This window comes from Suncus etruscus, chromosome 19 (genome assembly GCF_024139225.1).
Source record: "Suncus etruscus isolate mSunEtr1 chromosome 19, mSunEtr1.pri.cur, whole genome shotgun sequence".
Lineage (NCBI taxonomy): Eukaryota > Metazoa > Chordata > Mammalia > Eulipotyphla > Soricidae > Suncus > Suncus etruscus.
In genome coordinates this window covers 19,232,760-19,246,565 of record NC_064866.1, presented here as the reverse complement: position 1 = coordinate 19,246,565, position 13,806 = coordinate 19,232,760, and the positions used below count along the sequence as shown (strand labels likewise).

Here is a 13,806-nt window from a genome sequence, read left to right as displayed (position 1 = left end):
CATCAAAAGTTGATTTAGCTAGTTTACTAGTGAGCTAAAGAGGAAGGATTTATGCTCAGAGCATCTTTTAGCAATAAGATACATATTGGTCTTGGTGCTAGTGGCTGGCATTCTTTTTTGTTTTGTTTTTGGGCCACACCCGATGATGCTCAAGGATTACTCCTGGCTATGTGCTCAGAAATTGCTCCTGGCTTGGAGGAACATATGGGACACGGGGGGATTGAACTTCGGTTTGTCCTAGGTCAGCTGCGTGCAAGGCAAACCCTACTAATGCTCCATCGCTCTGGCCCCGGTGGCTGGCATTTGAACTAGTTTGGATTTTAGGTTGAGTGCCTACTGTACTTTAGCCTTAAAATCAGAGTAAAGTTTAATCTAAAAGCTAAATCTCTTTGTTGCTTAGGGCATAATTTCTAAATTTAAGAAAATGTGTGGTTTCTAGAAGGAGAGTAGTAAATATTCTCTCCCACTTTTTTTTAGTGAAGTAAAATAGTCTTATCTAAATAAATTTACTTAGAGAAATGTGAGTGAAGAGGAAGAGAAGGAAACATGTTCAAGAGAGAACACAAGAAACTGTGTAACATATACACAATGGAATACTATGTAGCTGTCAGAAGAGATGAAGTCATGAAATTTTCCTATGCATGGATGGACATGGAAACTATTATGCTGAGTGAGATAAGTCAGAGGAAGAAAGATAGACACAGAATAGTCTCTCTCATCTGTGGGGTTTATGAAAAATAAAATATATCATTGTAATAATGCCCAGAGACAAAAGAGATGAGGGCTGGAAGGACCGGCTCATAATATGAAGCTTATCACAGAGTGGTGAGTGCAGATAGAGAAATAACTACACTAACAACTGTTATGATAATGATAGTGAGTGAGTCAAATAGAATGTCTGTCTTGATTACAGGCAGGGGTTGGGGAGGAGAGATGGGGGTCATTGGTGGCGAGAAGGTTGTACTGTTGAAGGGGTGTGCTCTTTTTTTTTTATGACTGAAACCCAACAAACATGCTATGGTGCTTAAATAAAGATATTATTTAGAAAAAACTGTAACATCAAATAAATAACCAATCAAAAGTAAAAAGAAGAGAGAAAATACAGGTCTAGAGAAGCAGTACAGCAGGTTGAACTCCAGGGTTGACATTTCAGCACAGAGCCAGAAATAAACAATGAGCAGAGCTCTGTGCGTGTGTGTGTGTGTGCATGTGTGTGTGTGTGTGTGTGTGTGAGAGAGAGAGAGAGAGAGAGAACTAAAACGAAGTCAAGAATACACGCTTCCCATCCATATGTATGCAGAATGAAATCATTTTTGGTTCTTGATAGGATTATATACATGAGCTTTTGAGGACCACTGAATTATTCTTCTGTTTAAAAGATGCACTTGAAATTTGAATTGTTAGGATACTGATAATATGCTGACTAGAAGGGGCATATTTTAAGTCCTATAGTATGCTATAACCAGGTTTTGCCAATCTGTGAAAATTTGTTTTTTAATATATAAAATATTTATTTAAGCACCATTATTACAAGCATGATTGGGTTTCAGTCATAAACAGAATACTTCCTTCACCACTGCAACATTCCAACCACCAATGCCCCCCTCCAATATTTTGAAGTTTACAATATTTAGTATCTTGAGATAGGTGAATGCAAATGTTGAAACTAGTTAACACTACACATAGGTGTTTGTTTTGAGAATAGTTTGTCTATATAACCATTGGCCTTATATATTTTTTACTGTTCTTGACAGCTGAAATATTGGATGATACCAGAATTCAGATTATTCAGCCATTTACTATAGCTGAAGCAGAAGTAAGTCCTCTTTTTCTTATTCTTTTTTGGACAAAAACTTTAATAATAGTTGTAGTCTTTCATAATGCAATTTTTCTTTCAGGGTCATACCTTTAAAAAGGTAGTATTAGTGATTTATATCTGTGGGAATGTGATTTTTCTCATCATATTCTTATCTGCAATCAACCATCTATGAGGAGGTAAAGGCTTTGAGTTTTGAAGACCAGCTGATAAATATTCTGGAACCAAAGAAACACCAAACCTTTAAGAACTGCTTGGAGCAGATTTTCAAATTCTAATTTGGAAGAGGCCCAGGTGAGGTTCATAGAGGAATTGTGAAGACTGTTCTTTAGAAATCAACATTCTGCAGGACCTGATGAACTATAAAATAATATCCAGCTCTATGTACAGTTTGGTCTTGAAGTGAAAAATTGTAATTTAGAGATGACACTCAACTTTTTTCTATGATAAGATTTTAAGAATTTAGTATTTATGATGGTAAATGATAACAATTTTGGAAAACAAAATTACTCAAGAAAATAAAAAGATTGCATTAAAAGATATATTTTGGATGATAAAATATTATCTATGAAAGAAAACAAAAGAAAGAAATTTTTGGTACCAGTGTATACTAATTGTCTTAGGATTTTATGAAATATTGTGTTTTCAAATTTTGTTTTCATTCCAATGTTTGACAAGCTTTTTGCTATAAAGTGTTTTATTATTTCTTGTGTTTATGGAATATGTTGTCCTGACTCCATTGTTGGGCCATTAACATTAAATGAATTATTAATATTATAATTTTTTAATGGAAAAATTCAAGTGTTCATCTTCTGCTGAGAGACTAATTTATGTTCAGCCTCACAGCTGAATGGCATTTCATGTTAATTGTTTCTTTAATTTTATTGTTATATCACTGGCTTGTAACACTAGGATTCTAGTTGTGAAGTTTCATACTCTTTATGTACATATTTTGATGGTTTTGACGGTAGGATTTGATCATAGTTGGCTTGAATTTTATGGTAAATAAACCTCAACCTTGTGAAACAAACAGACTTTACATCTTTTTATTGTGGTGAAAAAATAATAGAATTGCAATGAGGACTTCAAACCAGTAGATGGTGCCAGATAACAAAGTACTGTTTTGTTTCTGTTAGCAATGGTTCTGTTAATAGTTAAATAAGTATATTGAAAAAAGCCTCTGCTCTGCTCCATGAGGCAACTCCATGAGGCACCCCACCCAAAACAGCTCCTAAGAGCACATCTGCAGTTTCTGAGCACCAAGGGGTAGCCAGAAGAGAGTGGCCACTTTGCTTAGCTTTGCGACCACATACATCTTCTGGCCAAAGACCCCAGCACAACACATAGAAAACACCACACTACAAGTGTGACAATGGGGAAACAATGCAGGCCAATATAATGCATAGAGAAAGAAGAGGGCAGGTCTGATGACCCAAAAAGTGCCAATCACCTATTTAGCCTCTCAGATAAGGAGTTTAGAGAAGAAATATGGAGGATCCTTATAGAACTCAAAGAAAGCATGACTCGAGTTGAACAAACCACAAATAAGAATCAAGAAGATATGGAGATAGAAATGAGAAACCTCCAAACTGAAATAACAGTATTGAAAAACTTGATAGGTGAAATGAAAACCTTACTGGAAAGCCTCTCCAACAGAGTAACAGCAGCTGAGGACCGAATCAGTATACTGGAAGATGAAATGCATAACAACTCCATACAACAGAAGAGATTGGAAAAGAGCCTTAAAGTAAATGGTCACAATATGGAAAAATACTCAAAGAATGTGAATAGACAAAAAATAGAAGTCTTTAATAAGCTCAACAGAAACAATATAAGAATCATTGAAGTCCCAGAGATACCCAGGAAGAAAATCCCCAGGAGGAATCAATAGTCAAGGACATCATTGCAGAGAAAATCCTAGATCTAAAGATGCATGTAACCAAATCCTGCATGCCCATAGAGTACCAGCTAAAAGATACTTGCTAAAAAGCACTCCAAAGGGAGGCTGCAGCTGGACCCAGACTATCCCACATGCCAGGATTCCTGCTCCTTCTCCTACAGGTATGGTTGGGAATCTGGGCAGACAGCTGGCCAATGGCCTTCTGGGCTGACCACTTAGTCCAGGAGACCGAGATTCCCCCCCCCCCCTATGTCAAATTGGTCTTCAGGACCAGGTTTGGCAACTGGGCTCTGGGGTGGGGGAGGAGGGAAACTCCTCCAGTATTCATACTGGATGCCCTGCAGCGGTGTCTTTTCTTACTAATACTCATTTTTATAACCGCGCAGGCGCAAATGTGCCCGTGTGACAAATATACTTTTTAAGCATTATCTGAAAATGTTCTTCATTCTAGATGGTTCCTAGGAAAGGAAATGGAATACCAAAGATTTGGATGATAACACTCAAAAAGATCTTTAAAGTCAGTCTTTATGGAAGTGACTTTCCGTACTGACTCCAAGCCAAAATCACAAACAATTCATATATATATTGTATATAGCCCCTGTCATGTATTGCCTCTCCCCTACCCCTGTGTCTCTTCTATCCTCTCATCTCCCTATCCTGATTTGTTATCTTCCCCTAATTTAACCCTCTTTACCCTCAGTTCCTAACTTGGTAGGCATCAAGATTGACCTCCTGCCCCAACAGACCACCTTCCAGCTCCTCAGTGAAAGACACCTTCTGGGTCCCCGTTCTCATGCCTCGGCAAAGAACTACAACCAGCATGCCTGCTGACTCATGTTTGATGGTCCCTCTTACCCTCACCAAATTGTGGACTGTTGCACGATACAGAATCAACCTCAGCAAAACTCCCAGATCAAAGACACTATATGGTCTCGTAATGCAGCAAAGCATCTCTCAAACTCAATTCCAAGGCCTGTGAATCGAAAAGTACCTTGGCTTTTATTCCCCACAAGAATATATCAAAAGACTTAATTGGGAGTCTATGGAAGCTCAATACCTGTATAACAATACATCTTAAGATGTGTATTCCTAAATATACAAGTAGCTTCCTCCACCACTTGTTTTATTCGAATGCCTTTTCTTTTTAACTCAGTTTTATTTATTTGTTTTATTTTAATATGAACATTTTTTCTCTATCCTTACAATTTTTGGGGCTGCTTGGTACAAAAAACCTTGACTGGGATTAAAGCTCAGAACAAAACCAGACGACAGAGACTGTGTGTGCAGCCTGTCATCCTTACCCAGAATAGCACCAGCAACACAGTATTACATCATACGTTTTTGTATGGGCACAATAAAAAAAAAGGGAAACCATAGACACAGAAAGATCTTATCTTCTAGGGATAAGAAATCACTTTTTATAGCAGAAGGGTGCCTCCCATCCTAAACATGTGTCATGTGGATACAATCAGTCACCAGGAGATTGGACAATGTTAGTCCAATCCGAAATCCCAGATCCCCGGTGTAGAAATGATACAGCTCCGGGCAACACCACCAGGAACTAAGCTCCATTAGGAGATTTAGAACACTACTCTGGCATCAACTTGTGCCAGTTTTGATATGACAACGCGGAAAGGAAAACTTGACCTAAGACCAGGCTGTCCTATCACATCACCTAACACTAAATGGAAATCAGAAGAGCTATCATCCTTTGAACTGTGAAAAATAAGAGCACCTACAACAGAAAACTGACTTTGACAACAGTGACTGAACTAATAAGGGACTAATAAGGAAAAACCTACACTAGGCTGTAGTCCAGGACACATAAACAACAACAACAACAAGATGTCTTAAGGCAGAGGTCCAACTTGGACAACAGAGACTGAGTAGAACCTTTGGATCCATAATATCCTAGGCTTCGGCTTAGGGACTGAATGAAAACAGGGAGCAAGTGTTACAGAAGACTGAACACCACAACAATGATGGATAGGAACCTCTAGATTAGAGACTCTATCCTAGACCCTGACCTATAACCTGTGCAAATACCAAGATCGCTAGCTACAGTGGCTTGATTTTCTCACACACAACCGAGAGGAAACTTTCCTGGCACCACAAAAAAGCCTTTGGGATACGGTAATGAGTATATGTGGAGCCAGGGGTTGATCCCATGATGGTATGCTTCAAGGATGAAGATACCCTGAATCTCTTAGGCCACGGAAATTCCCCTTCTTCCCCAATGCTTACTGTGCCTATAAAAAAAAAAAAGTGGGGGAAAACACCAAACCCTACTACTCCAGCACCCATACTTTTTCTTGTTTTGTTTTGATTTGTTAGCTTTTGACTTTATTTTCCTTCTCTTTTTGCTTCCACTTTTCTCATTCTTTTTCACTCTTGTGGTTATTATTTAGAGATTTTTTTTTAATTTTTATTTGCCTGGTCCATTTTTTTTCTTCCATTTTTCTTTTCTTTTTTCTCTCTTCTTTCTTTTTTTTTGGTAGTCGTCACCAAATTTTTTTCTCCCCCTTTTCTTATCCTTTTTATCTCCAATAACGGTGGAATAGATGCTCAATCTACAACAAGCTGTAAAGTGAAGACCAGTTGCACTAGCATACTGGGGGGTAGAGGAGGGAGATATGGGATGCATACTGGGAACAAGGGCGGAGGGAGGACAGCACTGGTGGTGGGAATGCCCCTCATTCATTGTCACTATGTACCATAAATGATGCAGTGAAAGATTTGTAATGCACTTTGTTCACAATAAAAATAAAAAAAAAGACCTTGATGTCAAACTTGAATCCATAAGATGCAAAGAGGAAAACGTAGGCAGAACATTTCCTAACATTGAGCTAAAGGTATCTTCAAGGGTGAAACACCACTGTCCAATCAAGTGGAAGCAGAGATAAACAAATGGGACACATTAAACCAAGAATCCAGAATGCATCCTATACCACCACTCTTTGGCCCCTGTCCTGCTAGTACAATAGGCCCATTTAAGTTTAGGTTTTTAATGTTTAGGCCTCTCTTGATTCTATTGTCTTTAACTTTGGTTGTTTGTCAACCCAACTTTGGTAATTGTAGATAGTGCTACAAGAAACGTAGGGGTGCAAACATCTTTTCTTCATTTTGTTTTTGGGCTTGAGGTATCTATCTATCTATCTATCTATCTATCTATCTATCTATCTATCTATCTATCTATCTATCTATCTATCTATCTATCTATCTATCTTTTGGTTTTTGGGCCACACCCAGTGGTGCCCAGGGGTTACTCCTGGCTGTCTGCTCCGAAATAGCTCCTGGCAGGCACGGGGGACCATATGGGACACCGGGATTCGAACCAACCACCTTTGGTCCTGGATCGGCTGCTTGCAGGCAAACGCCATTGTGCTATCTCTCCGGGCCCTATATATTTTTTTATACACTCCACCTACCCCCCAATTTTTTTTTTTTGTTTTAGATGCCAATTTTATTTTATTATTTTTTTTCCTTAGGTAAACTGTTCAGAATTTCTTATAAGGATTCAGAATCCTTATAAGGAATTTTTTTTGTTAAATATTTTTTCTCTTTATTTGAATATCTTTATTACATAAATGATTGTGATAAGGTTTCAGTCATATAAAGAACACCCCTCTTCACCAGTGCAACATTCCCGCCACCAAAGTCCCAAATCTCCCTCCATCCCACCCCACCCCCACCTGTACTCCAGACAGGCTTTCCAGTTCCCTCATTCATTCACTTGATTATGGTAGTTCTCAGTGTAGTTATTTCTATAACTGTGCTCACCACTCTTTGTGGTGAGCTTCATGGAGTGAGCTGGTGTTCCAGCTCTCCTCTAATTGTCTCTGAGGATTGTTACAAAAATGACTTTTATTTTTCTTAAAACCCATAGATGAGTGAGACTATTCTGCGTCTCTCTCTCTCCTTCTGACTTATTTCACTGAGCATGATAGATTCCATGTACATCCATGTATAGGAAAATTTCATGACTTCATCTCTCCTGACGGCTGCATAATATTCCATTGTGTATATGTACCACAGTTTCTTTAGCCATTTGTCTGTTGAAGGGCATCTTGGTTGTTTCCAGAGCCTGGCTATTGTGAATAGTGCTGCAATAAATATAGGTGTGAGAAAGGGGTTTTTGTATTGTATTCTTGTGTTCCCTAGGGTATATCCCTAGGAGTGGAATAGCTGGGTTGAATGGGAGCTCAATTTCCAGATTTTGAAGGAACCTCCATATCGCTTTCCATAGAGGCTGTACTAGACGGCATTCCCACCAGCAGTGGATAAGAGTTCCTTTCTCTCCACATCCCCGCCAGCACTGATTGTTCTCATTCTTTGTGATGTGCGCCAATCTCTGTGGTGTGAGGTGGTATCTCATTGTTGTTTTGATTTGCATCTCTCTGATGATTAGTGACAAGGAGCATTTTTTCATGTGTCTTTTGGCCATTTGTATTTCTTTTTTATCAAAGTGTCTGTTCATTTCTTCTCTCCATTTTTTGATGGGATTAGATGTTTTTTTTTTTGTAAAGTTCTGTCAGTGCTCTGTCCACCCCAAAATTTTAGGTTTTAAGATAATTTATTTCATTGCATAGTTTGAGGAACTAGAATTAGCAAAGAAAATAATTATTAAATCATTTTTAACTAATCAGAAATCATATAATAGTCATTACTTTCACCTTTTTTATTTTATTGCTAAAATTTATATGAATAAAATATAAATATTTATGGATTATTTTTTATTTTTTTGAATTAATATATTTAAACACCTTGATTATAAACATGATTGTGGTTGGGTTTCAGTCACATAAAGAACACCCCCCTTCACCAGTGCAACATTCCCATCACCAATGTCCCAAGTCTCCCTCCTCCCCACCCCACCCCCACCTGTACTCTCGACAGGCTTTCTACTTCCCTCATTTATTCGCATTGTTATGATAGTTCTCAATGTAGTTATTTCTAACTACACTCATCACTCCTTGTGGTGAGCTTCATGTAGTGAGCTGGACCTTCCAGCCCTCCTCTCTTTTGTCTCTGAAAATTATTGCAAGAATGTCTTTTATTTTGAGGTATATTTCAAGAAGTGGAGCTGCTGGGTCAAATGAAGCTCATTATTTTTCTTTAAGAATGCCTACATTTTTCAGAAAGACTGGACTAGTCAACATTCCTACCAACAGTGCCAACAGTGAATAAGAATCTCTTTTCCCTTGCATCTATGTCAGCATTGAACATTTTTGTCATTTTTGATATGTGCCAGTCTCTGTGGTGTGAGAAGATTTGCATCTCTCCAATGATTAGTGATGCATAGTATTTTTTATGTGCGTTTATACTTTTTAATTAATTTCTTCTCACTATTTTTTGATGGGGCTGGACTTTTTTTTCTTTTTGGTTTTTGGGCCACACCCGGCAATGCTCAGGGGTTACTCCTGGCTGTCTGCTCAGAAATAGCTCCTGGAAGGCACGGGGGACCATAGGGGACACCGGGATTCGAACCAACCACCTTTGGTCTTAGATCGGCTGCTTGCAAGGCAAACGCCGCTGTGCTATCTCTCCGGGCCCTGGACTTTTTTTCTTATAAAATTCTATCAATGCCTTATTTATCTTTGATGCTCATTCCTTATTAAATGATTGATGGGTAAATACTTTCTTGTAAGTCTTTGTTCCTGGTCATAATTTCCTGTGGGGTACAAAAGCTTCTTTATTTAATATAGCTCCATTTGTTTTTCTTTCTAGCCACTTGTTTGGCTAGTGGCGTTTCATACTTGAAAATGCCTTTAACTTTCGTATCTTGGAGAGTTTTGTCTATATTTTCCTCGATGTATCTTATGGATTCAAGACTGATTTTTACATTATAAATTTATTTCTATATGCTTTTTGTGCATGGCACTAGAAGAGGCCTGGGTTTTTTTTCTTTTTGCTATAGCTGACTAGTTTTTCCAAATCACTTGCTAAGAGTCTTTTCTTGCGCCACCCGATTATTTTCCTTTATGATGAACTGATAATATATTCCTGAGGGTCTGTTTCAGGATATTTCATTCTATTCAATTGAACTGAGGGTTTTATTCCTGTACAGTGCTGTTTTAATTGGGGAAAGTGATGTATCCCATCTTCTATTTCCCAAAGATTTCTTTAGCTAATCATGGAGGCTTATTATTTTACATGAATTTCAGGGGTGTTTGATATACTTCTTTGAAAATTGTCATGGGTATCCTTATAGGGACAGTATTGAATCTACAATGTTTTGGGGAGTATTGCCATTTTAATGATGTTAATCCCCTCAATTCATTAGCAAGGTATATGTTCATTTCCTTGTATCCTCTTTTATTCCTTGAAATAATGGTTCATAGTTTTTTTGTTTGTTTGTTTTTGGGCCACACCCGGCTTTGCTCAGGGGTTACTCCTGGCTGTCTGCTCAGAAATAACTCCTGGCAGGCACGGAGGACCATGTGGGACACCGGGATTCGAACCAACCACCTTTGGTCCTGGATTGGCTGCTTGCAAGGCAAACACCGCTGTGCTATCTCTCCGGGCCCTGATTCATAGTTTAATTTGTATCAGTTTTGCACTTCTCTAGTTAAATTGATAGCAAGGTTACTTAATTTTTCGAGGCATAATTGTGAGTGCAGCTTTTAAGAGCTTTCTCTTCTCTTTCATTACTTGCATATAGGAAAACCATGGAGTTTTGCTTATTAAGAAGCCTGCCTGTTTACTACACAAATTTATTGTTTCTAAGAACATTTTTTGGTAGAGTATTTAGGATTTTCTATATATTAGTATAATGTCCTCTACAAATAGTGAGAATTTGACTTCTTCCTTTTCTGTACGCATGTCCATGATATCATTTTTTAAAAATTTTTATTTAAAAATGCATCACATAGTTGACATAACTGATCATAATACACTTGTTTTAAGATTAGGGAAAGCAAATTGATTGAGAAAAATAAAAATAAAATAGAAAGAAAAACTGGAAAATAAAATGGAAGGGAAGAAAGAAGAGAAAGCTCACTAGCAAGTATATTTGTGGAAATTATTGTATATCTAATAAAGTCATTTATACAGTAGCAGAAGGTTTAGTAAGCTCTCTTTTTTAAAGATAAGAGATAAAATATACAATAAAAATGGTGTGTGTATGGCAGTTGTTTGCATAACTCAACTTCCACAACTACTGCAATTGTTTCAAATAGCACCACCCAGAGTACCTCAACTACTACTATTACAACTTCAACAATTACTACTAATACCACTAGTAGGAGTGATGGTGTTCTGCAGTCAGTCTCTTGTCTCTTCATGATCTTGTTCTCCCTTCTACATCTCTACTGTTAAGAGACGCAGGCCAAGAAATACCTATACTTCTCCATCTTCTAAGCAGTGTCCAGATGTCTACTGCAGCAAGGAAAATACAGGCCTTCATTGAATCTTCTTATTCTACTCCTTGTTTTGTTGAAACAGAAAATGTTGAGGATCCCAAATCTGATTTGAAGAGCATGTGAGTGTTTGACTAGATGGTGAATGCCAATATTAAATGCTGAACTGTCCTGAAGAAGATGAAGAAAGACAACTTCTAAAATTAATTGCGATGATTTCCTTAAATGTGTCTTCAGGAATATGCACACGTAAAACTCAGTCTTGAAAATAAGAATAGATTTGTTCTTACCCAAATATAAAGGAGAAGATGTAGAACTGAGATTGAAATTTTTTGTTCATTAGGTTGTTATGGCCATAAGACAGCTACATTAAAAAAAAAATGAATGTAGGGGCCAGAGACATAGCATGGAGGTAAGGCGTTTGCCAGGAGTAACCCCTGAGCGCTGCCGAGTATGACCCCCCAAAAATGAATGTGGTTTTCTTTATGTATACATGAGAAAAAATTTACAAGTGTTGCTACAAATCCTCAATGTAGCATACTAATTCAACGATAATAAACTTCAGATAGAAAGTTTTACATTATTAAACTATTAGTGTTGTCTTGGGGTCTGAAAGCCCTCCTATGCAGTTTTGGATTTGACATTGCACCTGATCTGTGTGTAGTAATTGACATGTTCCTAGGAAATGATGGTTTGGAACTCCCCAAATCTAAACATAAGTGAGTAAATTTTGCTTCTTTACTTAATCATATATTCCTGTTTAACAAGAGCACCAGATCCATTTAGCTAAAGTGATTTCAAGGAATAGAAGGGTATTGACTTCAACCGATTTTAAAATGCTTTTGATTAATGCATATGTCAAATACTTTTTTACAATGAGAAAAATTATGTTTTGATGACAAAATCTATCCATCTTGAAATTAAAGTAAATAGGTGATGTAGCCAAACTTGTAAATTAGGTGTTTGGGAAGTAGACTGGAAGCTAATCTGCATTAAATTTAGAAAACTTTTATACTTTTAATGTAAATATTTAAAAAAAATGGAATTAAAATAGCCACATTTGGAATACTTCCTGTATCAGTTATTATTTTTAGATAGTTTGATCCTAAACTCAAAGTTAGCTTGATTTTTTTTTTTGGGTCACACCCTGCAGTGCTCAGGGGTTACCTCTGGCTCTATGCTCAGAAATTGCTTCTGGCAGGCTCTGGGGACCATATGGAATGCCAGGATTTGAACCACCGACCTTCTGGATGTAAGGCAAACAGACTGATTTTTTTTTTTGTTTGTTTTTTTGGGTCACACCCAGCGGTGCTCAGGGGTTACTCCTGGCTGTCTGCTCAGAAATAGCTCCTGGCAGGCACGGGGGACCATATGGGACACCGGGATTCGAACCAACCACCTTTGGTCCTGGATCGGCTGCTTGCAAGGCAAACACCGCTGTGCTATCTCTCCAGGCTCGTTAGCTTGATTTTTAAAAGTAACTCTCTTCATAGCTGCCACAATGCACAGAAATAAAAAAAAAAACAACAAAACACTCTCTAGTGTTTTGTTCATATGGTCACACACTGATGCTTAGATGTCCCAGTATCTTAATATGGCCACAGTGGTCATTATAAGCAAAGTCCTTCTTTCTCCATCTTTAGAAATCTACATGGAACCAGCCCTATTCAACAAATCTCAAGCTACTGTGTATGTGAATGAACATTCCTTTTGTTTTATATTTGAATGCTAGTACATCTCTTTTGCATTGTACATTGTGTTTGTGTATTTATGCCTTGATTCACAGTAACTTCTTATGTTATGGAATTGACTTGCATTGAACACAAACTGTAAATAAAAAGAAATGACTGAAATAAAAAGTATGATGTTTGCTGTGAGCTTGTGTTAAATAGTTTTGTTTATGTTGAGAAAGTTCCTTCAATTTAGATGTTGATTTTTAGAGTCCATGATTTGCAAAAGCTGGTTTCCTTTTGAATGTCTTTATTTAAAAATTGTTTTAACTTTTATTGAGACCAATGTGAATTACAAGTCTTTCACAGTTATATTTAAGGTACTTATTGACAGTGAATTAGGGCCATTCCCACCACTGGGGTTGACCTCCCTCCACTCCTGTTCCCAATACGCATCCCATAACTTCACCTTCAGCCCTGTGGACTGCTAATGTAACAGGTTCCTTTGTGTATAGCTTGTTGTAGTTTGGGTCTCTTGATTCTATTGTCATTGACTTTGGGTTGGGTATTTAGGTTTGATAATTTTTTTTATTAAATTTTTTTCTTAGGTGCTGGGGTTATAACTCCATGAGAGAGGATCTGCCTTCTATTTGTGAGACTTGCAGTTTGATACATATACACACATACTAACACATGGTTTACACTGCTGTTATATGTAAATGTAAAAAGTTTAATTAATTTATTTAGGCATCGTTTTTTACAAGGTTATTCATAATACAGTTAGAATTTTTCCACAGTTGCAAAGTTATTCATAATTGACATTGTACAGTCATACAATGTACAACACCCAGTGCACATTTCCTACCACCAATGTCCCTGGTTTCCCTCTGATTGTTCCTAGAAACAATGTTCCTAAAAATAATTGTTTATAAAAACAATATATTTGTGTAGTAAAACTAGAAGGCTACTTAATAAGTAAAAAATCCATGGTTATCCTATATGCAAAATATCTTACTCTAGCTTTTATTTTTATTTATTTATTTTTGGACCACACTCGGTGAT

The 13,806-nt window shown here is 37.3% G+C and overlaps 1 protein-coding gene across 1 annotated transcript in view; it reads left to right on the top strand.

Annotated features, from left to right (window-relative positions):
- The window catches only part of FRRS1 (ferric chelate reductase 1), a 57,829-nt gene extending 55,610 nt beyond the window's left edge, over window positions 1-2,219 (top strand). The window contains exons 15-16 of the mRNA XM_049765844.1: window positions 1,755-1,816; window positions 1,899-2,219. Coding sequence (XP_049621801.1) covers window positions 1,755-1,816; window positions 1,899-1,991 — 155 coding nt within the window. The 3' untranslated portion in view covers window positions 1,992-2,219. The remainder of the gene's footprint in view (window positions 1-1,754; window positions 1,817-1,898) is intronic.
- The last annotated feature ends 11,587 nt before the right edge of the window (window positions 2,220-13,806 follow it).